The 22141-nt window shown below is 33.2% G+C and overlaps 5 protein-coding genes across 7 annotated transcripts; 3 read left to right on the plus strand and 2 right to left on the minus strand.

Annotated features, from left to right (window-relative positions):
• The first annotated feature begins 446 nt into the window (after positions 1-446).
• Positions 447-3090, plus strand: LOC108811322 (inositol-3-phosphate synthase). Its single transcript, XM_018583369.2, has 7 exons — positions 447-982; positions 1067-1135; positions 1221-1604; positions 1676-2018; positions 2097-2273; positions 2373-2561; positions 2646-3090. Exons 1-7 carry the CDS (start codon positions 795-797, stop codon positions 2826-2828), a joined length of 1533 nt encoding a protein of 510 aa, XP_018438871.1. The 5' UTR covers positions 447-794; the 3' UTR covers positions 2829-3090.
• A 69-nt stretch (positions 3091-3159) lies between these two features.
• Positions 3160-4474, minus strand: LOC108811323 (uncharacterized). The gene is made up of 4 exons (XM_018583371.2): positions 4094-4474; positions 3957-4017; positions 3724-3868; positions 3160-3554 (listed from the first exon to the last, which is right to left on the minus strand). Exons 1-4 carry the CDS (start codon positions 4305-4307, stop codon positions 3300-3302), a joined length of 675 nt encoding a protein of 224 aa, XP_018438873.1. The 5' UTR covers positions 4308-4474; the 3' UTR covers positions 3160-3299.
• Positions 4475-6995: 2521 nt separating this feature from the next.
• On the minus strand, positions 6996-8045 carry LOC108811317 (NDR1/HIN1-like protein 13). Its single transcript, XM_018583364.2, has one exon. The coding sequence runs from the start codon at positions 7981-7983 to the stop codon at positions 7120-7122; it is 864 nt and encodes a 287-aa protein (XP_018438866.2). The 5' UTR covers positions 7984-8045; the 3' UTR covers positions 6996-7119.
• Positions 8046-11611: 3566 nt separating this feature from the next.
• LOC108811320 (PLAT domain-containing protein 2) lies at positions 11612-12614 on the plus strand. Its single transcript, XM_018583368.2, has 2 exons — positions 11612-11828; positions 12022-12614. Exons 1-2 carry the CDS (start codon positions 11757-11759, stop codon positions 12496-12498), a joined length of 549 nt encoding a protein of 182 aa, XP_018438870.2. The 5' UTR covers positions 11612-11756; the 3' UTR covers positions 12499-12614.
• Positions 12615-15944: 3330 nt separating this feature from the next.
• On the plus strand, positions 15945-19367 carry LOC108808583 (cysteine-rich receptor-like protein kinase 15). Of its 3 annotated transcripts, none has more exons than XM_056988056.1 (8): positions 15945-16763; positions 17457-17464; positions 17744-17874; positions 17967-18097; positions 18194-18404; positions 18491-18728; positions 18789-18957; positions 19041-19367. In XM_056988056.1, exons 1-8 carry the CDS (start codon positions 15945-15947, stop codon positions 19365-19367), a joined length of 2034 nt encoding a protein of 677 aa, XP_056844036.1. The 3 variants fall into 3 exon arrangements, with proteins under 3 accessions (XP_056844036.1, XP_056844037.1, XP_056844038.1); XM_056988057.1 differs by having other exon boundaries at positions 18807-18957; XM_056988058.1 differs by lacking the exon at positions 17457-17464 and having other exon boundaries at positions 15945-16713; positions 17746-17883; positions 17979-18097; positions 18807-18957.
• Positions 19368-22141: the final 2774 nt, after the last annotated feature.

Raw genomic sequence — 22141 nt, forward strand, 5'->3', positions numbered from 1 at the left:
AGAATTGATTACTATGATCAAGGAACCTCATGCTTGGCCAAGTTTTGCTATAGAACTAGAGAGGATAGAGACGTTACTCATATGCTTCCCGGATTTCAAAATTTCCTATATTCCAAGAGCGCGCAATCAGATCTCAGACTTTTTAGTTAAGAAAGCTAGATTCCATAAGAAATTATATTTTAGTGATTGTTTTATTCCGGTCTAACTACCCAGACCACCTCAAATTTGAATAATATAATAGCAGCCATTTTCTGTAAAAAAAAAAAAAAAAAAACGGTCGCTACTTCATCGTTAACGGAGACGTTAAATGCCTCACGCGAAACATGTTGCATCCAACAAAGACCCATTCCACACATCAGATCGCGCGTGGCGTTCACTCATATCTCGGTGTTGCCAAAATTGTACCGTTTTAAACCGCTTCTCTTCTCGCTTCCTCCAGCCCTCGGGGGCCTTCGAGTGCCTTCTTCACAAAGAAGCAAGAAAACGGTGTGGGAGCCCACAAAGCGGGAAAGCACCAGCAAACAAGACTTGTCTTAACGCAGATCACGCCACGTGTAAGGACCCAGCCTCCAACGTGTCTCTCACATTCTAGCTTCATCTCGCTCCCTTGCTAACTCAACCAACCATCTCCCACTCGCTTGTGGAAAAAGAAAGGGATCACCGCAAACCGCCACGTGTCTATTCATCTCTGCGTCTTTCTCTATATAACCTCGCACTCGTTCCTCGATTCAAGGTCACATTTCACAAACAAACACAGAGCTTAAAGCAAAGACAGAGAGAGAAAGAGAGCGAAGATGTTCATCGAAAGCTTCAAGGTAGAGAGCCCAAACGTGAAGTACACAGAGAATGAGATCCATTCTGTGTACGACTACGAAACCACAGAGGTCGTCCATGAGAACCATAACGGTACTTACCAATGGGTCGTCAAGCCCAAAACCGTCAAATACGAATTCAAAACAGACACACGTGTCCCCAAGTTAGGGTAATAAACTTCTAATCTTTAACCTTATGTGATTTCCGGACAAGAACTCACTCACATTTTCGATTTATGGTGATTACTGATTAGGGTTATGCTTGTTGGCTGGGGAGGAAACAACGGATCGACCTTAACCGCTGGTGTGATTGCCAACAAAGAGTGAGTAAAAAAAACACTTCGGTTTGGTTTAGTCTCTCTATTCCGGTTTAATTCCGGTTAATAAACTGACGAGCTTTTGTTGCAGAGGGATCTCGTGGGCGACTAAAGACAAAGTACAACAAGCCAACTACTTTGGCTCGCTCACTCAAGCTTCTTCGATCCGGGTCGGATCTTACAATGGCGAAGAGATCTACGCTCCTTTCAAGAGTCTTCTCCCCATGGTGAACCCAGACGATGTTGTGTTCGGTGGTTGGGACATAAGCGACATGAACTTAGCAGACGCCATGGCTAGAGCCAGAGTCCTTGACATTGATCTCCAGAAACAGCTAAGACCTTACATGGAGCACATGGTCCCGCTCCCTGGTATCTACGATCCTGATTTCATCGCTGCCAACCAAGGGTCACGTGCCAATAGCGTGATCAAAGGTACTAAGAAAGAACAAGTCGACCAGATCATCAAGGACATGAGGTAGTTTGAGATAGAACTGTTGTGTGTTAGTTAGTTAGTTAGTTAGTGTAATGATTGTGTTTGTGTTTTAGGGAGTTTAAGGAGAAGAACAAAGTGGATAAGCTGGTTGTGTTGTGGACAGCCAACACAGAGCGTTACAGCGATGTGGTTGTAGGGCTTAACGATACGATGGAGAATCTCTTGGCCTCTGTTGAGAAGAACGAGTCTGAGATCTCTCCTTCTACTCTTTATGCGATCGCTTGTGTTCTTGAAGGGATTCCTTTTATTAACGGGAGTCCTCAGAACACGTTTGTTCCTGGACTCATCGAGCTGGCTATATCGAAGAACTGTTTGATCGGTGGGGATGATTTCAAGAGTGGTCAGACTAAGACGAAGTCTGTTTTGGTCGATTTCCTTGTCGGAGCCGGCATCAAGGTAATAGAAAGATAGCTTGTTCGTCAAGTAAAATTGTTTCTTGTTACTGAAGAAACCTTGTGATTGATTGTTTGGCAGCCTACTTCGATTGTGAGCTATAATCATTTGGGAAACAATGACGGCATGAACCTATCAGCGCCGCAGACTTTCAGATCAAAGGAGATCTCGAAGAGCAATGTGGTGGACGACATGGTGGCTAGTAACGGCATCCTGTTTGAGCCTGGTGAACATCCTGACCATGTTGTTGTCATCAAGGTTCGGTTTTGAGTCCACAGAGGCATAAATCTCTATTTCTTACATATTAAATAGTGTTTTTTTTTTAATCTTGCTAACGTTTTTGAGTTTGTGTTGCAGTATGTACCTTATGTTGGGGATAGTAAGAGGGCTATGGACGAGTACACCTCCGAGATATTCATGGGAGGGAAGAACACAATTGTTATGCATAACACCTGTGAGGATTCTCTTTTGGCGGCTCCAATCATCTTGGATCTTGTTCTTCTCGCTGAACTCAGCACCAGAATCCAATTCAAAGCTGAAGGAGAGGTTTGTGTTCTGCTATCTAGTATCCAAGAATTCACTTGAGAGTTTGAGTTTTTTTTCATGTTTGGATATTTTTTTATGTTTCAGGGGAAGTTCCACTCTTTCCACCCAGTAGCTACCATACTCAGTTACCTCACAAAAGCACCTCTTGTACCACCCGGGACGCCAGTGGTGAACGCTCTATCTAAGCAGAGGGCTATGTTGGAGAACATCCTCAGGGCCTGCGTTGGGCTTGCACCAGAGAACAACATGATCTTGGAGTACAAGTGACAAGGAAGAAATAAAAGCAGAGGGACCTGAGACGCTTGTTATATTTTTAATGCTTCATTGTTTCTGTTTTATATGTAATAATTGCGTGAGAGAGAAACATATCAAGAAGTTTAAGGTTAATCTGAGTGATAGTGATCCTTGGCAGTTTACTATGTGAGAAGATTAGCTAAGCTTCTGGATCAAATGTGTAATAGATGTCAGATTTCAAAGTAGTTATGTCTGTCCCTCCTTGTCTTATGATCTATTAAAATGGGTTTCTGTAGTTCTGTTTCATGTGTCGTGTAACTTCTTCACCAAACAGAGACATCAATAAAGAACATAACAAGGCATGAAAACTTCGAAGAAGACTCGTATAAGTGTCACTTTGTTTTAAGCTTTGGTCTTGTCTAGTTATCCGAATCACAGAAGAAGCATAAGAAGAAGAAAAAAAAAAAACATAACATATAACGAGGGAAACAATAGTTGAGAAGATCAAGAACTGCCAGCAGAAACCATCATGAACTCTCCCTCGCAGACCAAAGACCCACCCACGTAAGCTTTACCTTCCATCTTAGCAAGACCGAAGCGTTTCTGGAACTTGAGAAGAGTCATCCTCATGACCAGTGTGTCTCCTGCAATCACTGGTTTGCGGAATCTCACTTTATCAATACCGGCAAAGAAGAAGTTATCCTGAGATCCTCCTACTTCCGGCTGCAGCATTACTATCCCTCCCACTTGCGCCATCGCCTGCAATACGCAAAACTAATATATCAGAGGATTCAGAGTCCAAAATCAACACCTAACTAGCAAATCAGTAACTTCTTTTCACTGATTAAAAAAAAAAACTCAAAACCCTTATGCCCTGTACACAACACCTAACAATTAAATCTAACAACATATGATGATATTTTATAACCTCAACCATGAGAACACCAGGCATGATGGGTCGGTCGGGGAAATGACCAGGGAAGAAGTTGTCATTGATAGTAACATTCTTAATAGCTACAGCTGAAACACCAGGTGTATACTCAATCACTCTATCCACCAGCAGAAACGGGAACCTTAATAAGAATCAAAAACCAAACCTGTTAGTCAGATCCCCCAAGAAAGGACCGAACTTTTCAAATAATGGGTCTCAACGAAAACTACCTGTGAGGCAATATCTCTCTGATCTGGTTAATGTCCATGACCGTTGGAAATGCTGGGAACTCTGGAGATTAGAGAGAAGAGTTTAGAATTGAAATGTCATAAACGTTTTAAAAGAGTGATGAGAGAAGTTTTCTTACTGAGTTCGATTGGGGTGTCTTTTTGGGATGAGGCGTTGTTATCGCCATTGTTGGAGCAACGGATCGCGAGGGAGGTGGATTGCTTGGTGGGTATGAGAGAAACGGAATGGGATCTGGAGGAGGAAAGATGGAGGTGGGTTCTGGGCGGGTTGTGATGATGATGACTCGGTGAGTCGGAGCTCGAGAAGAGTACCGAGTTGGATGCAGTAGCCATTGTTATTATCAAAGTAAAGAGAGGAGGAAGAGAGTGAGAAGATGTTGTTGCAGACAAAGAAGAAGAAGCGGAGAGTCCAAAGGTGTTTGTTTAGACTTTAGATTGTGCAATAAGACAAAAAGTTTAAATCAATTTAGTTAGTTAGAATGTTCCGCTGTAACGCTGTTAGCGTGATTTTTTTTTTCTTTTTTTTGCAAATTCGAAGATTGGGCGTTTTCACGGTAAAAGATGGAGAGATTTGGTGTGCAACGATTGCATACCTTCCGGTCTTCATGCCATAAGATATTCTTTTTGTAACTGGCACCATAAAATATTTAATTAGTAATTAACCATTCCAATATTGTGAAAACATTTTCATCATCTAATTTGGATTTGTTACCCTGAATAAAATTACTATTAGTTGTAAATAAGTGAAAAAGTTATCTATAATTATTGAAGCATTGTGTAGAAACACTACATAGTATTTGGATGATAAAATTACACTTTTGTCACTACATTTTTATCAAAAAAAAAAGAGAGTATTTTGGATAAAGACTGAAAAGTATTATTTCTGTTTGATGAGTCATTATTCTATTTTCTACAATTGGTTTCTTACTAGCAAATACATTTAAAATTTATAATATCAAGGTAAATTCTGCATATAAACACCAATTAAAAAAAAATCCAACCATAAAAGAAAAAGTAAAGTTCCAAACAATCCACTAAACATTATTTGCAAATTGATTATGAGACATGTTCACTCTACAATCACTTTTATTAAATAAATATGACATGACATACTAAAAAATGATATGACCTATCACTAAATATAACATAAATAATTATATTTAATGATGATTTATATTTTTGGAAATTATTTTAGAATATATGATAATAAATTTTACATTATTCCTTAAAGTAAATCAATTCAAATATGACATTGAATAATATTTTTAAAAAATTTGTAATATTGTTTATTTCTATTTTATAACTATACAATTTATTACCAAAAATATTTTTATTTTTTTTTACATTTTTTGAAAATTAAAAATTTAATCATAATATCATTGGTTTCTTTCATATATCTACCAATTTTAAAAATATTTTTAAATTTTACTTTTTATAATTATATAACTTTTATACCAAATTTTTAATTAATTTTATACAAGTTTATTATCCAAAGAAATAAATAAAATCTATCTTAGATTATAATTTTAAAAATATATCAATATTTATTTAAAATAAAACAAATTGTTTTAATTTATCTTAATTTTCTGTTCAACTGAAAAAAAATTATTTTAAAATATTGGTAATAAAATAATAAAATTTAAAATAATAATAAAATTTTAGATTTAAATATAATTTAAATTTAAAACTTTTATTGTTGCACATGGTGCATGAAAACACGTAGTATACGAGTATATAGATTATCATGAGCAATCTACAGAAAGTTTTATACCTTTTGAAGTTATAAGCACAAAGTTTTATACTCCTTCAGTTTCAGTATAAGTGTCAAATAATTTGACATTTTTGAGATTAAGAAAATTGTATAATAGACTAATATAACCATATTTAGTATATGATTAATCAAATGAAAATAATTAAATAAAAATATATTAGTTATTTAAAAGAGTAAAAAGTAGATTTAATGTAAATTATATTAGAAATGTAGAGTAACATTTATTTTGAAACAAAAAAAATACAGAGTGATATTTATTATGAAACATAGAGAATACTCTGTAGTTATTTATAAGGTGAAAATAGCAACACTTATAGTATTAAAACTAAAGTATTTTTGGTATTGTTGGTACTGTTTGGAAACATGAATAATATGATAAATAAGAATTGTTTGAAAACATAAATAGCAGACTACTTCATTTTATTTATACATTTAGTCATTGCATTTACAACAAATTAAGTATTTTCTTTTGTATTTTTTATTTACAAATTCTGCCACTATATTTAAATTCACTATAAATTAATTAATTACAATGGCTGTTTTTTCTTTGTGGTGAAAATAAAAACACAAACTAAAATATATATTGTATATTATATAAACAATTTTAAATATAATCTTACCTTATTTAGCTTAGTCAAATATAAAAATTTAGAGAGTTTAATTTTCAAAAAATATCATAAAATTAGTAATAATTCATAGAAAACTATTGCAAAAAATTAATTCTTTAGCATGTTCTTCATTTTAATATAAATTTAAAAAAAAATATTAATATATGAATAGTAAAATTACATCAAATTGCATCAAGTTATAAAATATTAATATAATATTACGTATAAATAAAAAAACAGACAGGTTTGGTTTGAATATTCTGAAATTATGTCTGCATTGTGCTTTACATTTCTATCAGACAGGTTTGGTTTCAATATTTTTCAAAGAGGTTGCACTTTAAAAACCGAGGTTGCAGAAAATCGAGATGGTGTTGTAAAAGTTAATTCTACAATGGAATGCATAGATTTAGCAATACTGGCAAAGGGATTGCTTCAAAACAATGTTTCTCATGGCCATCAAGAAAACAAAAGAAGGCCCAGTTTGCCTCAAGAATTCGTCAAAGGTGTGTTATAATAATTTTGTTTAATGTTTGTTTGTTTATCCATCACCGCAATATTCAAAAGACGATCTGTCTGGTGTGCCTTTCTTGTTCTGAGTTTCTTTTTTTGTCGGTCAATAATAGTGACGAAAAAACAAAGACATTTGGGGAAGGAAAAAAACAGAACAATTGAGCATTATATCGAAAGTAATAAATTATTGAAGCACACTGTAGATCTAACGACATAATCACGTCATATATATAACAAAAAAAAATTATAGAGAGTGTCAGTCCTTAAACTCACTCTCACAATTCTCAGACACAATCTCCACCTTCTTGGCATCTAACCCCTTAACCTTAACATCACAAGTCACCACCACTTCCTTGTTCTTTTTCACCGGTCCTGCTTCGTAGTCCGCCTTTAGCTCCATCATCAGTACCAAACTTACCGGTTGTTTCGATCCCCGCGGTGGCATAACCGCGTTTTTGGTCGATCCATCCAGCTTCACATTGACCTTGTCGGATCCAGACGCGGCCTGGAACATCTTTGGGAACTTCCCACGTCCTAGTCTCTTGTTCTTGTACGTTAACGAAACGACACCGTTTGGTTTCATCATATAGTTTACCCCCATGTTAGACGTGGGATTCTCAGCTCTCAACGCGACCTCGAAGTAACTTGGTTTTACAGTTAATCTCTCGACCGCGAAAACGGGAAGAGCGGGGTTGAAAACAAGATGAAGGATGAGAGTGATGGCACCGAGGATGAGTCCAAAGACGACCAAGATGATAAAGAACCACATAAGACGTTTAGCACACCCATTCTTTTTGTTTTTCTCCGGGTTATTACGGAGTTTCTCGACGTACTTTGCGTGTTCCGGAGGAGGAGTCCAATAGATTTGATCTCTTGGTACCTGGACAACGTAAGTCTCTAGCTCAGGGATTGAATCCGGAGGAGGAAGAGACCGTTGAGGTGTGTCTAGGATTGGGGAGAGATTAAGAGAATGATTACGCCAATGCTGTGGTGGAGGATCTTGAGATGGCAATGCGGAGAGACTCGAGGTTGGACGGTGCCAGGTGGGAGGAGGATCGTCGGGTTTGTCATCATCGGATTCATGGAAAGTGGCGGAAGGAGGAAGCCGTGGCCCCTCCATCGGAGAAAGGTGGGAGTTACAGAATGTGCGGTGGAGATTGGCTTAGAGCTAGGGAGGATGAAAGAGAGAGAAATGAGAGAGGATGCGAAAATTAGGGTTTGCATGAGAAAAGTAAGTGGTTGTTACATTACTCACAGCTCAAACTTTTGGTTGGCTTGGAGAAGATTTTGCTATTTGGAGTTTGACAACTCACCTTTCAGTTTTCCTCTTTCTGTTAGTATTAGACATTTAGACTATAATACAATTTGATGTGAATGATAGGATTAAAGAAGATGTTATTAACGGTATCAATTATTTTCTTAGCCATATTTGAGACTAATTAATTTGCCATCTCTTTTTTTTTTGTTACACATACATATCTTTGATCCTTTTTGGCAATGTCTAGTCTCATGACTAGTTACGCAAATTATTATAATTGATTACAAAGGTATTTAATTGATTACATTTTATTGTAAGAAAATAGTATCATTATTTTTCTATGCGGTTTAACCTTGAAAGGTTAAATACTCTGTGCAAGAAAACAAGACAATTTCTGACTAAATTCTAGAGAAATTTCCAAGGAATTCTTGACGAAATATCGTCGAAAAGACCAATCCGGGAAATCGTTGGTAATTCTCAACAAAAGTTTTTTTAGGAAATTTATAGATTTTTCCAACAAAAACATGAAATCCGTCGGAAATTCGACCAAAATTTTAAACGAATTTCCGACAATTTTTGAAGCTATTATAGAACTTTTGAAAAGTTAAAAATTTCCGATAGATTCGTGCATATTTTTCGTCAGGAATTCATTGCAAATTTATTCAGATTTATCTATAAATAACATATCTTACCTTATTTATTAACAAGTCACAACAAAGCAAAAAATAAAATCATGTATTCTCTTTTTCATATTTATTCTTGGATATATAAACCTTATATGAGTTCGAATACGAATGACTTACAAATGAATACACACAAGGTATTAGTACATTCATGGTGTTAGCTCAAAAACAACCAGAAGCAACAACCACTAAGTTGATATGTACATGTTTTACTTGCAAAAATAATAGAATATTAAGAAGATGGATGTTTTGGACCATTTGTATTTGAAAATGCCGGGCTTAAAAATTGGTATCTTCGTGGTGAACAATTAGTAGTACTAGTGGACCTCATACTGCTGATTGATTAGATGAACCTAACATAAATATAGATTTTGATATTGGCATTGTTCAGATGGTAAATGGTGCATATAAATAAATTTACCATCAACTTTTAAGGAATGAGATAGACAAAAGAACCCAAATTAGAAGGATATGATACTTTTTGATATGTTACATGCAGCTAAAAAACCAATGTACAAAGGATGTAAAGATGGTTACTCACCTTTATCATCAGTTATAAGTAGATTGATGGTGATGAAGACATATTATTGGATGACGAATGTGTAGATGTGATTGCTAATATGTGAAATATTCTACCTGAGAAAAATCTTGCACCTGGTTCATAATATGATGTTCATAAACTGGTTTCTGGTCTTGGCTTAACGATCAGATGATCATGTATGCATCGATAATTGCATGGTTTAATGGAAAGCAGATGAAAACCGCAAAAGATTTAGATTTTGTCAAAAACCTTGCTATCAAGAGGCAAACAAAAGATTTTTAATTCCATATACATATGTGGTATTTACCGTTGACACAAAGATTTAAAATGCTATATCAGTCTGAACGCACAACATGATGAGATGACATGCAGAGTATTCGATAATTGTGAGATTAAGTGTAGAAACATTTCAATCAAATATCTAGACTTTATGTACGCGAAAAGAAATGTTTACTTTGAACTATGTATTGATGGTTAATTTCAATCTATTCGGAAAGCATGGAAGACAATATTCGTCGTGGCTAGTAATTGTGAAACCTTACAACTTACCGCTAGATTTATGGATACAACTTGAGATTTTGTTTCTCTTCATTCACATCCGGGGATAGAGTATTCTAAGAGACCACACAATGTTTTCTTCAACGATTGATATATGAGTTACAATTACTATGTGAACACATTATTTTTACATTCCATATTTTGTGCGAAGAATTTTTAAAAATTCACGATGGACTCCCGACGGATATGTATGTATGGAAATGTCACTGAAAAAATCTCGATGGAACCCTATATATCAGAAAACTTTTCCGACGATAATGCATCAATCAAGAATTTTTCCAAAGATAATGCATTTTAAACGTGTGTCCGTAAAAGATTTTTGTCAGAAATTTGTTAGGATTTTTCTCTGCGAACATAAATCGTCAAAAATTCTTAATGGATATAGGTTCATCAAGAATTCTCAAAAACTCTTAGCAAAAATTTCCCACGGAAATTCATCAAGATATTCCGACAAATTCATGACAATTTTCTTTTCTGATGAGATAGCTCCTCCTGCGAAAGAATGTTGAAAATTTTGATGGATTCTCAACGAATTTTTCTGTCTAGAATTGTTTAATTTTTGTATCTGTTAAGGAAATAAATCTTTTATACAAAGCAATGATTGTGGGCCCTGTTTCTGCTTCGGTGACTATATTGTCCCAAATTTATTTCATTTTTCTGACTTACATAAAAATACTTGAAACTCTTTTTTTTTCTTAAAGTAAACAGCTTTACATGTAAGAAAATATGAAGGAAAATCTTATCTTTATATGGGAAAACTTTTTATCCAATACTCCCTCTGTTTTTTAAAGATACATATTCTAGACTTTTCACATATATTAAGAAATCACATTAAAAATGTATTGATTTTTGTGAATAACAATTTTCCATAACTTTTGACCAATAAAAATTCAATAAACACAATTAATTTTCTTGAAATTAACAGATTTTCATTAAATAATACATTGAAAAAGTAAAAAATGTATTTTTTTAAAACAATTTTTTTTTCTAGAACATGGATCTTTAAAAAACAGAGGGAGTATAAAGTTCTCTTAAAAGCGCAGGCTTCTTTAATCTTTTGCAGTTCCACGTGAAACATGTTCCATTAGGAGCAATACAAACAAAAGTAGATGTAGACTCAGAGGAGTTCATTGAATGAGAAATTTTTGAAGTGGTTTGATCTTTAATGATTTTTAAATGATTGTAGAAGAATTTAAGAATTTGGTGTGATTTTTGTTAAATAATTTTGGAATCTCATATAAAACTATAAGATTTAAATTTTTATTTTTATGATTAATAAATTCATCTAATGCTTTAGAAACATTTAAATTACTTTAAAATTTTCAATTTAGATTTTATTCAATAATAGTGAATTTTAGAGTATTTTAAAAATGATAAGTTCAATAATAAAGATTTTTTAATTTTTACCATTTGTCATTTTAATATAAATTACATTAAACTTATAGTTTAATGCACCTTCTTAGACAAAAAAAAAAGAAGAGGAAAAAACAGATGAAAACATCATACGTTGTATGTATATATAAAATATTAGAAAACTATATTTGACCAAAAAATGAAATTCGTTAATTAATTCTTAAAATAACTTACGAGATCCCAAGTGTTATTTCCTAATCTGTCACCTCATGCCAACCTGTCCACCGAGTTAACGACGTGCTTGTGGGATCCTTTAAAAAACTCTTCACTCATCACAACGTACCAAAATCGCCACATCTCAACATCACAGGCTACTCCAGAAAGCAGACGATAATTACCTTTGACATCTCAAGTCTCAAACTCTACATATTTGCATCAAATCTATTAATAGTCGGACAGATCAGATCTCAGTATCCTACATTCATATAACATAACCAATAATGGCTCGCCGCGACGTTCTCCTCCTCTCCGTCCTCCTCGTCATTGCCACCTTCTCCTCAGTCTCATTCGCCGTAAGCTCCCTAAATCTCATCACCAGCACTAGAATATATAACTTGTTTGCCCACCTCTTGAATCTAGATCATGATACCAGATAAGGCCATTACTAGTTTTTTTTTTGAAAGCTGGTTTAAAGGTTCATACCACTAGGTTAACAGAATCATTTTCTTGAATATAACAAAAAAAATAATTTTCTTGTTTTTACAGGACGATGATGCAGAATGTGTCTACACATTCTACCTCAGGACCGGATCGATCTGGAAAGCCGGCACTGAATCGATCATAAGCGCTAGAATCTACGACAAATACGGAGACTACATCGGGATCCGAAACCTAGAGGCATGGGGTGGGCTAATGGGACCAGGTTACAAGTACTACGAGAGGGGTAATCTCGACATTTTCAGTGGGAAAGCACCGTGTCTTCCAAGCCCAGTCTGTTCGTTGAATCTGACCTCCGACGGCTCTGGCGACCACCACGGTTGGTATGTTAACTACGTGGAGGTCACGACGGCAGGAGTCCACGCTAAGTGCTCGCAGCAAAGCTTTGAAGTTGAGCAATGGCTTGCGACCGATACTTCGCCTTATAATCTCACTGCTGTTAGGAATAACTGCCCGGTTTCTCTTAGGGAGAGTGTCGGTCGGGTCGGGTCTGGGATCCGGAAGACTCTCTCTTGGATCGTGTGAATTGATAAATGAATGAATGTGTGTGTTTTTGGAGACTTGTTCTATGTTGTCTTGTGAACGTGTGATTGCAATAAAGAAAAATGATTCGATCAAATAAAATTTTCAGTTTTTGTTGATTTAATCAAATATCTATTATTAAAAGTGTATTTTTTTTCTTAACTTAAAAAGAGTGTATTTTCATATGTTGAAGTGAAGGATTAAATATTATAAAGTTGTTGACAAAAAAGAATATTATAAAAGTTTTTTTCATATTTTAACTAGCATATTTAATATTAGAGTGATGGATCTTTAGGTTTGGTCTGCAGGATCAGATCTTCACATGGCTGTCTGTCGGATCTCATTAGCAAAAAGATAGAAAAACACTTACATCAGCTGATATTCAATGGGTACCTAAACAAATAAATTAAAGAAAAATTAAAAGAATTAAGTGAGAAATAATGAAATATATCTAAAAGTGATACTATTATAAACTGTCTACAGAATTTTATCACAGATGTCACAATTTAATAAATTTATTTTTAAAATAAAAATTAAAACAACTAAATTAAATTAAAATAATATTACGTGAGCTGTGAAACTTTTGTTTTCAAAACCAACAAAACAACAATTGTTTTCATTTGGTTCCAGAAAAGAAAAGAAAAAGCCAAACTATAATCTGAATCGTCACTTCTAGTATATAAGAATTAAACTTTTGGGGTTATAAAAAAGATCCAATTACAGGACGCTGGTGGTTTATGCTAATGGAAGAAGCAATTGGGCACTGGCCAAGATCCAGTGGTGAATCTAGGAATTTTGTTTTGTGGCGGTATAAAATAAATAAAAGAGAACTAAATGGAACATGAGGATCTTTGAACGGTGGTATAGGGAGGACAAACATATGACTGAACCAATTATACTACAGAAAACTTGCTAGTTCTAATGCAAATAGATTTATTTCTAGACTATTGTGGGTGCAGCTGCCTCCTCCTTACCCAACGTAGTAGGTTCGCTACTGCCAAGATAATTGTTCGGTTCTGAAGGCCTAGCTTATGGAGCAGGTGAGGTTTTTTGGGTAGGAGAGTTTTCACCGAAGTGAGACAAGAGATAAGTCCAATGATGGGAAGTGGACATTTCCCACGAGAAGGGGTTACAAGAAAGCAGCTTTGGTGAGTGGTCTTCAAGTGATTGACCCACCAATTTCTTTAGTATTGTTCGCAAACAGTCAAACTTGTTATAATGTTGAAGCGAAATCAGGTGTTGGTAAACAATGGACTAGAGCTATATACTATGGAGGACCTGGTGGATGCACAGTTCAATGAGATATATACATAGTCGTTTGAGCTATCATAAATATAAATCTATACATGTACGACTTCATATAGGTTTAAATTTTAAAAACTGATATTCTGGTTATTCAATAGGAGTATGATTAAACTCATTTTAACTCTTATCTTGAGAATTTGTTTCATACTTTTATGTTTCCAAATTATTATTATTTTCTCTTGAGAGTTAGTCCAAAAAACATTTTATTCTTGTTTATTCTTTTTTAAAAAAACTAATCGTAAGTATATACAAATGGATATAAGATTATGAACAAACTAAATAATTATGGATAAAACATTAAACATGCAATCATAAACAAATCAATGTTGCTATATTACTTGGAAACGCTAATACCATTTATGGCCATGCCGTGGAAAAAAAAACAATGAATTATTGTTGCTATATTACTTATGGATACACTACGGTGGAGGTGGTGGACGTTTGGCAAACGATTCAGAATCAGAAAGAATAAATGTGGTGGAACCGAGAAGAAATGAAAGAACTAGATAGTATAATTTAAAAGAAAGTAGAATAGTTTATATTTCAAAATATTATCACAACCTTTTTAATTATACTAATTAAGTTTTTTTGAAATAACACAAATTAAACAGCAATTTGTTTTTATTTTTGGGTTTGTGTTTATTTATTAGGACTTAAATAGGTTCAAAGCTTACTTTTTATTTTTATATTAAATATTTCTTTTGATTTAAAATTTGAAAAGTAATATTTTTGAGAGTTTTCTTAATTTTATTTTAAGTATCTAACTAAATATGTGATGATAATAATAGAAGGAAGCGTGAATTATGATTTTAAAGGAAATAGATTGAGATACAACTATATAAATTAACAATGTTGAAACTATAGTATTTTATTAATTTATAAAAAATACTTTTAGATTTTATATTTTAGAATTAAATGAAAATTTTGATTTAATTAAGTTTTCTAAATTCGATTTTCCTAAATTTTTATTATATTATTTAATGTATATGTATCATATACACAACTTAAATGTATGTTTAGATATATTTTATTAAATATCATAAAAATATTATGAAATTTTAAGAAAAATAGAAATAAACACTATTGTGGATATAACACAAATAATATAATATATTACTTGTACTTATATAAACTGTTAATAATTTAATGGGATTATCTATTTTTATGAAGTTTTCTACATTATTATTATATTATTATCACCTCATCTTTTGAACTTGCCTAATTAGAAGGGCAATTCTTCAAAATAAATTATTTTCAAAATTTTGGTACAAAATGAGATCTTAGAGAAGAAAATGACCAAAATGTTTTATTTAATAGGTGAAAAAATTGTATACCTTAGATCTATAAATAAAAATAGATAAAAAATTATTTTTTAGTTTCAGATTATATGTTTTCAAATTCAAAATTTTATAATATTTTTTATAATTCTTTTTTCTAATTTTCTTTTTAAAATCCAAAAATACTTTTTGAAACTTAAAAAAATATTTTTTATTTTATAAAATTTTAAATCTCAGTCCCAAATCTCCACTCCTTACTTCTAAATTTGAAGGTTTAGATTAGTTAACCCAAAAAATATGAGTGAATATTTATGTCTTTGATGAAATATTTTGGTTATTTTGATCTATAGAGTTTGTTTTTGTGACAACAAACTTTTTAGTGATATCGTAGGGCATTTCTCTAATTAGAAACCTATAAATTTATTAATTTATCAGATTTATTAATTTATTAATATTAATTATAGAGTTTCTAATGTAATGGTAAAAGTGTGCAAAACCCTTTCTCAAAATGATAAAAAGGGATAAAAGAGAAATATTGGTTATAGCATCCGAATTAAAATTGAGCCGGCTTCTAGAATCCGGACTAAAGCTGACCCAACCATGCATATAGCGTGGTCATAGTATGGTAGAAATGTGGTTGTATTAGCCTAGGGTATATTTTGTAACATATAAGCGAGGAACATTAACGTAGTCTTATACTATTCAAGTCATATACCGTACAGGAGGAGGGCTTTACTTTGACTTTGTATTTAACTTTATAGTCGTCACCACAAACCAAATCAACAGTCTAAAGCCGTGAAGAAAAAACTTGATACTATATTTTATAAATGTGTGCTTTCATGCTGAGAAACCAAAGTAAGTTGAACCATGTCTTCTTGCTCCTCTTGCACCTTCCTTTTCCTTTTCTCCTTCCTCACTAGTTATGGAGCTTCTGCTCAAAATCCTCAAAATCCTCAAAATCCTTATTTCCTAGACCTGTTTTGTCCGAATACAACTAGAAACAGCACTTACTTTACCAGTAACCGCGAAAACGTTTTGTCCTCTCTCCGAGACGCTTCATACTACACCGGATTCCAAAACGCAACTGCAGGACAAGCCCCCAACAAGGTCAACGGACTTTTCCTTTGCCGGGGAGACGTCTTGCAAGAAGTTTGTCGTAACTGCGTAACGTATTCCGTCAACCAAATATTAGCACGGTGTCCGAATGGGAATGAAGCCGTTATCTACTTCGAGGAGTGTATCCTTAGATACTCCCACAAGAATATTTTCTCTGTCCTTACACTCGAAGGAGAACATATCAGGATGAACGGTAATAATATTTCGTTGAGTCAAGAAGTCCGTTTCCGTGGACAGGTGTCGTTCATGTTGAACCTAGCAGCGTCCGAGGCAGCGAACAATTCTAGAAAGTTCTACACGACAAAGGCTAATTTTACCAAAGTCCAGACTTTGTACGTCTTGGCTCAGTGCACTCCTGATCTTACTAGACAAGACTGCTTGACCTGTTTGCGATCCTCCATCAATGGAATGCCTCTTAACAGATACGGAGGAAGACTTCTCTGGCCTAGTTGTAATACTAGGTACGAGCTTAACTTGTTCTACAACGAAACCGCCAATAGAACATCTCCTCCACGATCTGGTAAACTCCCCTTCCTTTGTTTATTTTATTCCTCAAGGATTAGCAATATTGTTGGCAAATTATTTTGATCCTTATTTTAGCAAATGATATTAAATACAATTAAAACTCAATAAATTAATAATGTTGGAACTTCAGTATTTTATTAATTTATAGAGATTAATTTACAAAAAAAATTCTTTTTATATTTTCTATTTTAAGATATATATTTTTCTAAAATAAGAAACATATTAAATTTTAGTGTATGTACATAAATTACTTTTTTGAAATTTTACATTTATATTAGTTTTATTATATTATTTTGGCGTATATAAAATCGGTTTCATAGAATTTAAATGTGGTTTTAGATATATTTTTACTAAATCTTATTTAAAAATAGAGAAATTGCCAAAAATACCATTTTCATAGTACCACTTTTCATGTTTACACTAATCACTTTTACCACTACTTTTAATGAAGGGTCTAGATTTAAAGGTTTAGGATTTAGGGTTTAGATTTGATGTTTTAGGGTTTAAGGTATATAGTTTAGGGTTTAGAGTTTAGGATTTAGGGTTTAGAGTTAAGGATTTAGGGTTTATAGTTTAGACTTTAGGGTTTAGGGTTTAGGATATTGAATTTAGGGTATATAGTTTAGGGTTTAGGGTTTAGAGTTGAAGATTTTGGGTTTAGGGTTTAGAATTGGAGGTTTAGGAATTAGAATTTGGGATTAGAATTTTGAAAAACATATAAAAATAAAGATATAAGAGTCTTTACCATTTTAATAAATAAGGTATTTTTGAAAATGTGTCATTTGTGGTGGTAAAGATGAATAATGGTACCTTGAAAGTGGTATTTTTGAAAATTCCCCTTAAAAATATAAAAACAATTCATTTGCGTCATAGTTTGAAGATTATTTTCGTGAAACCATATATTTATAAAAGATTTTTTAAAAGTTGTTATTTTATTATTTTATCGATCTGCGTCGGTCGAACCTGGAGCCAAAGAAATCTATTAATTTATGGTAGTATTAATTAATAGAGTTTATATTGTACACAGGGAAAGACGGGAATTCAAATGTGTTAGCCGTAACCGTCGTTGTGCCTATTGTAGTAATTGTTCTGCTTTTCGGAGCTTGTTATTGCTTCATAGCAAAGAGGGCAAAGCAGACATCTGATTCTGCACCAGACTTTGATGGTAAAGATTCGACTGGTTAACACTGGGTTAGATTAATTTGTTCGTTCTTTTTATTTTATTTTTATGATTTGTATAATGACTTTCATCGTCCACAGGAGATGGGATAACAACCATAGAGTCGTTGCAACTTGATTATAGAACAATTCAAGCTGCAACAGATAATTTTTCAGAAAATAATAAGATTGGTCGAGGTGGATTTGGTGAAGTCTACAAGGTACTATAATTACTTTTGATTCTTTAACTCCGCCAGAGGTTGTGTACCTTTTTTTAGAAATTTTGGATAAAAAGATGATGCTGTTAAAACGAATAGGGCACATTTTCAAATGGGACTGAAGTTGCAGCAAAAAAACTGTCAAAATCTTCAGGACAGGGTGATCTAGAGTTCATGAACGAGGTTGTTGTTGTTGCAAAGCTTCAGCACAGAAACTTGGTTAGGCTTCTCGGATTTTCTCTAAACCGAAAAGAAAGGATATTGGTCTATGAGTATGTGCCTAACAAAAGCCTTGATTACTTCCTCTTTGGTCAGTTGAATTTATTACCTTTGTTTCGATGCTTTGCACTGCAAATCTTTAGAATTAAGTTAATTCATGGATGTGTGTGTACACAGACACTGCAAAGCAAGGCCAACTGGACTGGCCTCGACGATTCACAATCATTGAAGGGATTGCTCGGGGGATTCTATATCTTCATCAAGATTCACGAATCACAATCATACACCGTGATCTGAAGGCAAGTAACGTACTCCTAGATGCGGATATGAATCCAAAAGTTGCTGATTTTGGAATGGCAAAGATCTTTGGAATTGACCAAACTCAGGGGAACACAAGCAGAATAGTTGGTACCTTGTAAGTCCTAACTTATCATAAGTGAAGTTTTTCAGACATGATTTTTCCAATATACCAAAGTTTTGTTGTGGATTGTAGCGGTTACATGTCTCCTGAATATGCGATGCATGGCCACTTCTCAATGAAATCAGATGTCTATAGCTTTGGAGTGTTAGTTCTTGAGATTATAAGTGGTAAGAAGAACAGCAAATTCTATGAGATAGACGGTGGGCATGACTTGGTCACATATGTAAGTTCAATGGCAATCAAGTTGTGTATTTACCTCTTTTGCAGTAAGCAACAGTCACAAGAACTGATTGATTGATATTCTAGGTTTGGAGGCTTTGGAGTAACGGAACAACATTAGACATTGTGGATCCAGTTATTTTAGATAATTTCCAAAAGAGTGAAGTGCTTCGATGCATCCATATCGGTCTTTTATGTGTTCAAGAAGATCATATAGTGCGGCCGACCATGAGAACTATTTTAATGATGCTCACTAGTAATACAGTGACTTTACCAGTGCCTCGACAACCAGGTTTTTTCGTTCAGAATAGGCCCCAAAAAGACCCGCTTGATTCAGATCAATCAAGGACAAGCAACTCTGTTCCAGCTGGGTCTTTCGATGATGCATCAGTCACTGAGGTATCTCCTCGCTGAGTACGGTCTTTACCTTCAAGCTTGAGCCAGATGGTAGTTACATATTCAAAGAGGTTGTCAACATGGTTTATCTATTCTATCAAAAGATATGTCATGATTTCTTTTATGTTTTATATTTTAAAATGGACTTTTCATTAGAAAATTGTTTACATCAATATTTTGTATTTGCATTAAAAAATCCTATCAATAAATATCTATTTAACACAAATATAATATTCATTAATGCTAAATTTTAATTCATTGACACTTAACTCTAACCTAACAATCTTACCTTATGGCAAAGAAGAGAAAAGATAAAGACAGTAAGTTTCATCACAAACTTTTTTTTTAAAACTTATTTCATCATAACTTGAAAGGGCTTTCCATTCACTGGAATTTTTGGGAGGATTGGGTGTGCATGGTCGGTTATGTGAGCCCAGGTGTTGATTTTTGAACATTTATCGATACAACTATTCTCATCGTGTCACTTGATTATGACCACGAGGTGAAGCGATGTCAAGCGTCTATACGCGACGTCAACGGAGAACCGAAGCAACAGTTTTCTAGGGTTGATGGGAGTGTTCACGAGGAGGAAGAAGAAGAAGAAGAAGCAGTAAGAAAGAAATCTTTTGATGGTGACGACGAGGATGATGACGGTTCCGATCCGTTTGCTGGTTTGTTTGATGATGAGCATAAGAGTATTCTTGAAATCAAAGAGAGACTTGAAATCATGATCTGTTTTTCTTTTCTTTTGAATTTAGATTGATTCTTTTGTGTTCAGATTCAGTTTTAAAAAAACGAATTGGTTGTTTGTTGTTTCAGTCTGAACAAGCTTTGGTTGAGCTGGTAATGAATCGGGAAGATATGGACATAACATTCCAAGCTCTTGAGGTAGTAAACTGAATCATAAAATGCTACACTTTTGCTTCCTCAGTTATTCATAGTTTATGATGTTTGGTCACTTTAGGAAACTAATATTGGGAGGCATGTGACTCGAGTTTGGAACTCGGAAGCATCCATCGAACAATGTTCAATGATAGCTATACAACATGCAGTGCCGGTCTAATGTATTATACTGCCCCAAGCTAAATTTAGAATTATGCCCTTATACAAATTTTATCAAAAACTTCAATAGATTTTATATAGTTTTTTTTTTGTGATATGATAATAATACTCGTTTTTTTCAGAAACAAATCAAGCACTTCAATATCTTTTTTAACTTCCACAAGTATTGATTCTCGAAAAATATTTAGTTTCATAAATAAACCATCATCAACTATGTTACGGCATCAAAAATTTAACACAGTTTCCTAGTTTAAATAAAATATTGGCAAACAACAAACTAGTCAAGTACCTTGTTACAACAAAAATGATGAAGTAAAAACTAAAGCAGTGGAAACTAAATTATATAATCAACAGACAAAAAGGTAAGGGAAAAAATTGGGATCAGTAACATTTAACTAATTTTTTCACAAATTTTATATGTATAAAAATTTCTGAAAATTATGCCCATTTTATTTGGATGCCCTAATCGTCGGTTTGGGTGGCTTGCCCTCTGGGCCGGCCCTGACAACATGTCAAGTTACAATCACATTCAAAAAAGCTTGCCACTCTTGAATTCTAATTTATTTCTAACTTGTGTTATTCACATGCTACGCATGGGTCAATATAACTGTATTTTAAGCCAACGTTCAAAAAAAGATAACTGTATTTTAAATTATTTGATTATAAAACTGTAATTTCGGATGTTAAAAATGTAATTTCATTTATTAATCAGAATAAATACTTACTATTACATTTGATAAATTATTATTTTAATTAAATACTATATAAATATAGATATGAATTGTGAGGTAGTTATAGTCAAACTATAAAGTTGGCAACGGTACACAAATATTTCTGGTATTTATTTTTTTGACAAATAATATTTACAAATAATATTTCTAGCACTGTTTAAAAATGAATATATATATATATATATATATACACATGTAAATATAGTTTAAATTATTATATTTGATTCATTCAGTTTCTTTGTTTTAGTCTTGTAAATAATTTTTTCATATGAAGTATAAATTTGTATTTTGATACAAAATAATAGTTATGATAAATTATGATAAACAATATTGAAATTTATACTTACTTTTTGATATCTTCAGACCTAATATAAAGATGGAATAGCAAAATCAATGATGAGAAATAATATCCATATTTAGTAGTTACAAAAAAAAACTATTTTAAGATTATTCTCAAACATTTCTTCATCCTCCAAACTCCAAAAAACTTATATTTTAAGGGCTACACCTTTTCTTCTTTTATTTCTTTTTGTTTCTTATTAATGGCTACAATGTTTTATTTCAAATATGTTTTCTTCATCTGTAGTATGAAAAAAAAACAATTTATAGAAAAAAGTGGAGAAATATTTTGTTATCTTATTTGCTGATAAATATACTCAGTTAGTGTTATTTTCAGTCTGAAATATTTTAGTATTTGGGATCTCTTTTTTTTTTTTGCATATAAGTATTTGGGATCTCGTAGTGTGAGCTTGAGGAAACTGTGAGAGTAAGAACAAAAAGGAAGTGCATTAAAATTTTTGAGACGTTATATTGATAACCACAATATTTGAAACTATGAAGAATATAGAGAAAAGTGAAGAGCAGTTTGGTGAAGTTGATGACGATTGCAGAATATGTAGCGAAGAATACAGTTTGCTAAAAAAACAGTTTGATCGTGAAAAAGTAGACAAAGATGGGATCAAAATTCTGAGAAAAATTAGGAAGCTAGATATTTTGAAT

Source organism: Raphanus sativus, chromosome 6 (genome assembly GCF_000801105.2).
Source record: "Raphanus sativus cultivar WK10039 chromosome 6, ASM80110v3, whole genome shotgun sequence".
NCBI lineage: Eukaryota > Viridiplantae > Streptophyta > Magnoliopsida > Brassicales > Brassicaceae > Raphanus > Raphanus sativus.

What these genes read in the sequence shown, in the direction of transcription:
- LOC108811322 (XM_018583369.2), top strand. Translation starts at nt 795, where the DNA reads ATGTTCATCGAAAGCTTCAAGGTAGAGAGCCCAAACGTGAAGTACACA. An exon ending in ACACGTGTCCCCAAGTTAGG is followed by an intron (nt 983 to 1,066) that starts GTAATAAACTTC and finishes ATTACTGATTAG; the next exon opens with GGTTATGCTTGTTGGCTGGG. An exon ending in CAGATCATCAAGGACATGAG is followed by an intron (nt 1,605 to 1,675) that starts GTAGTTTGAGAT and finishes TTTGTGTTTTAG; the next exon opens with GGAGTTTAAGGAGAAGAACA.
- LOC108811323 (XM_018583371.2), bottom strand. Translation starts at nt 4,307, where the DNA reads ATGGCTACTGCATCCAACTCGGTACTCTTCTCGAGCTCCGACTCACCG. An exon ending in AGAGAGATATTGCCTCACAG is followed by an intron (nt 3,869 to 3,956) that starts GTAGTTTTCGTT and finishes ATTCTTATTAAG; the next exon opens with GTTCCCGTTTCTGCTGGTGG. An exon ending in CTGGTGTTCTCATGGTTGAG is followed by an intron (nt 3,555 to 3,723) that starts GTTATAAAATAT and finishes TGCGTATTGCAG; the next exon opens with GCGATGGCGCAAGTGGGAGG.
- LOC108811317 (XM_018583364.2), bottom strand. Translation starts at nt 7,983, where the DNA reads ATGGAGGGGCCACGGCTTCCTCCTTCCGCCACTTTCCATGAATCCGAT.
- LOC108811320 (XM_018583368.2), top strand. Translation starts at nt 11,757, where the DNA reads ATGGCTCGCCGCGACGTTCTCCTCCTCTCCGTCCTCCTCGTCATTGCC. An exon ending in TCTCCTCAGTCTCATTCGCC is followed by an intron (nt 11,829 to 12,021) that starts GTAAGCTCCCTA and finishes TTGTTTTTACAG; the next exon opens with GACGATGATGCAGAATGTGT.
- LOC108808583 (XM_056988056.1), top strand. Translation starts at nt 15,945, where the DNA reads ATGTCTTCTTGCTCCTCTTGCACCTTCCTTTTCCTTTTCTCCTTCCTC. An exon ending in GACATCTGATTCTGCACCAG is followed by an intron (nt 17,875 to 17,966) that starts ACTTTGATGGTA and finishes TATAATGACTTT; the next exon opens with CATCGTCCACAGGAGATGGG. An exon ending in GGCATGACTTGGTCACATAT is followed by an intron (nt 18,958 to 19,040) that starts GTAAGTTCAATG and finishes TTGATATTCTAG; the next exon opens with GTTTGGAGGCTTTGGAGTAA.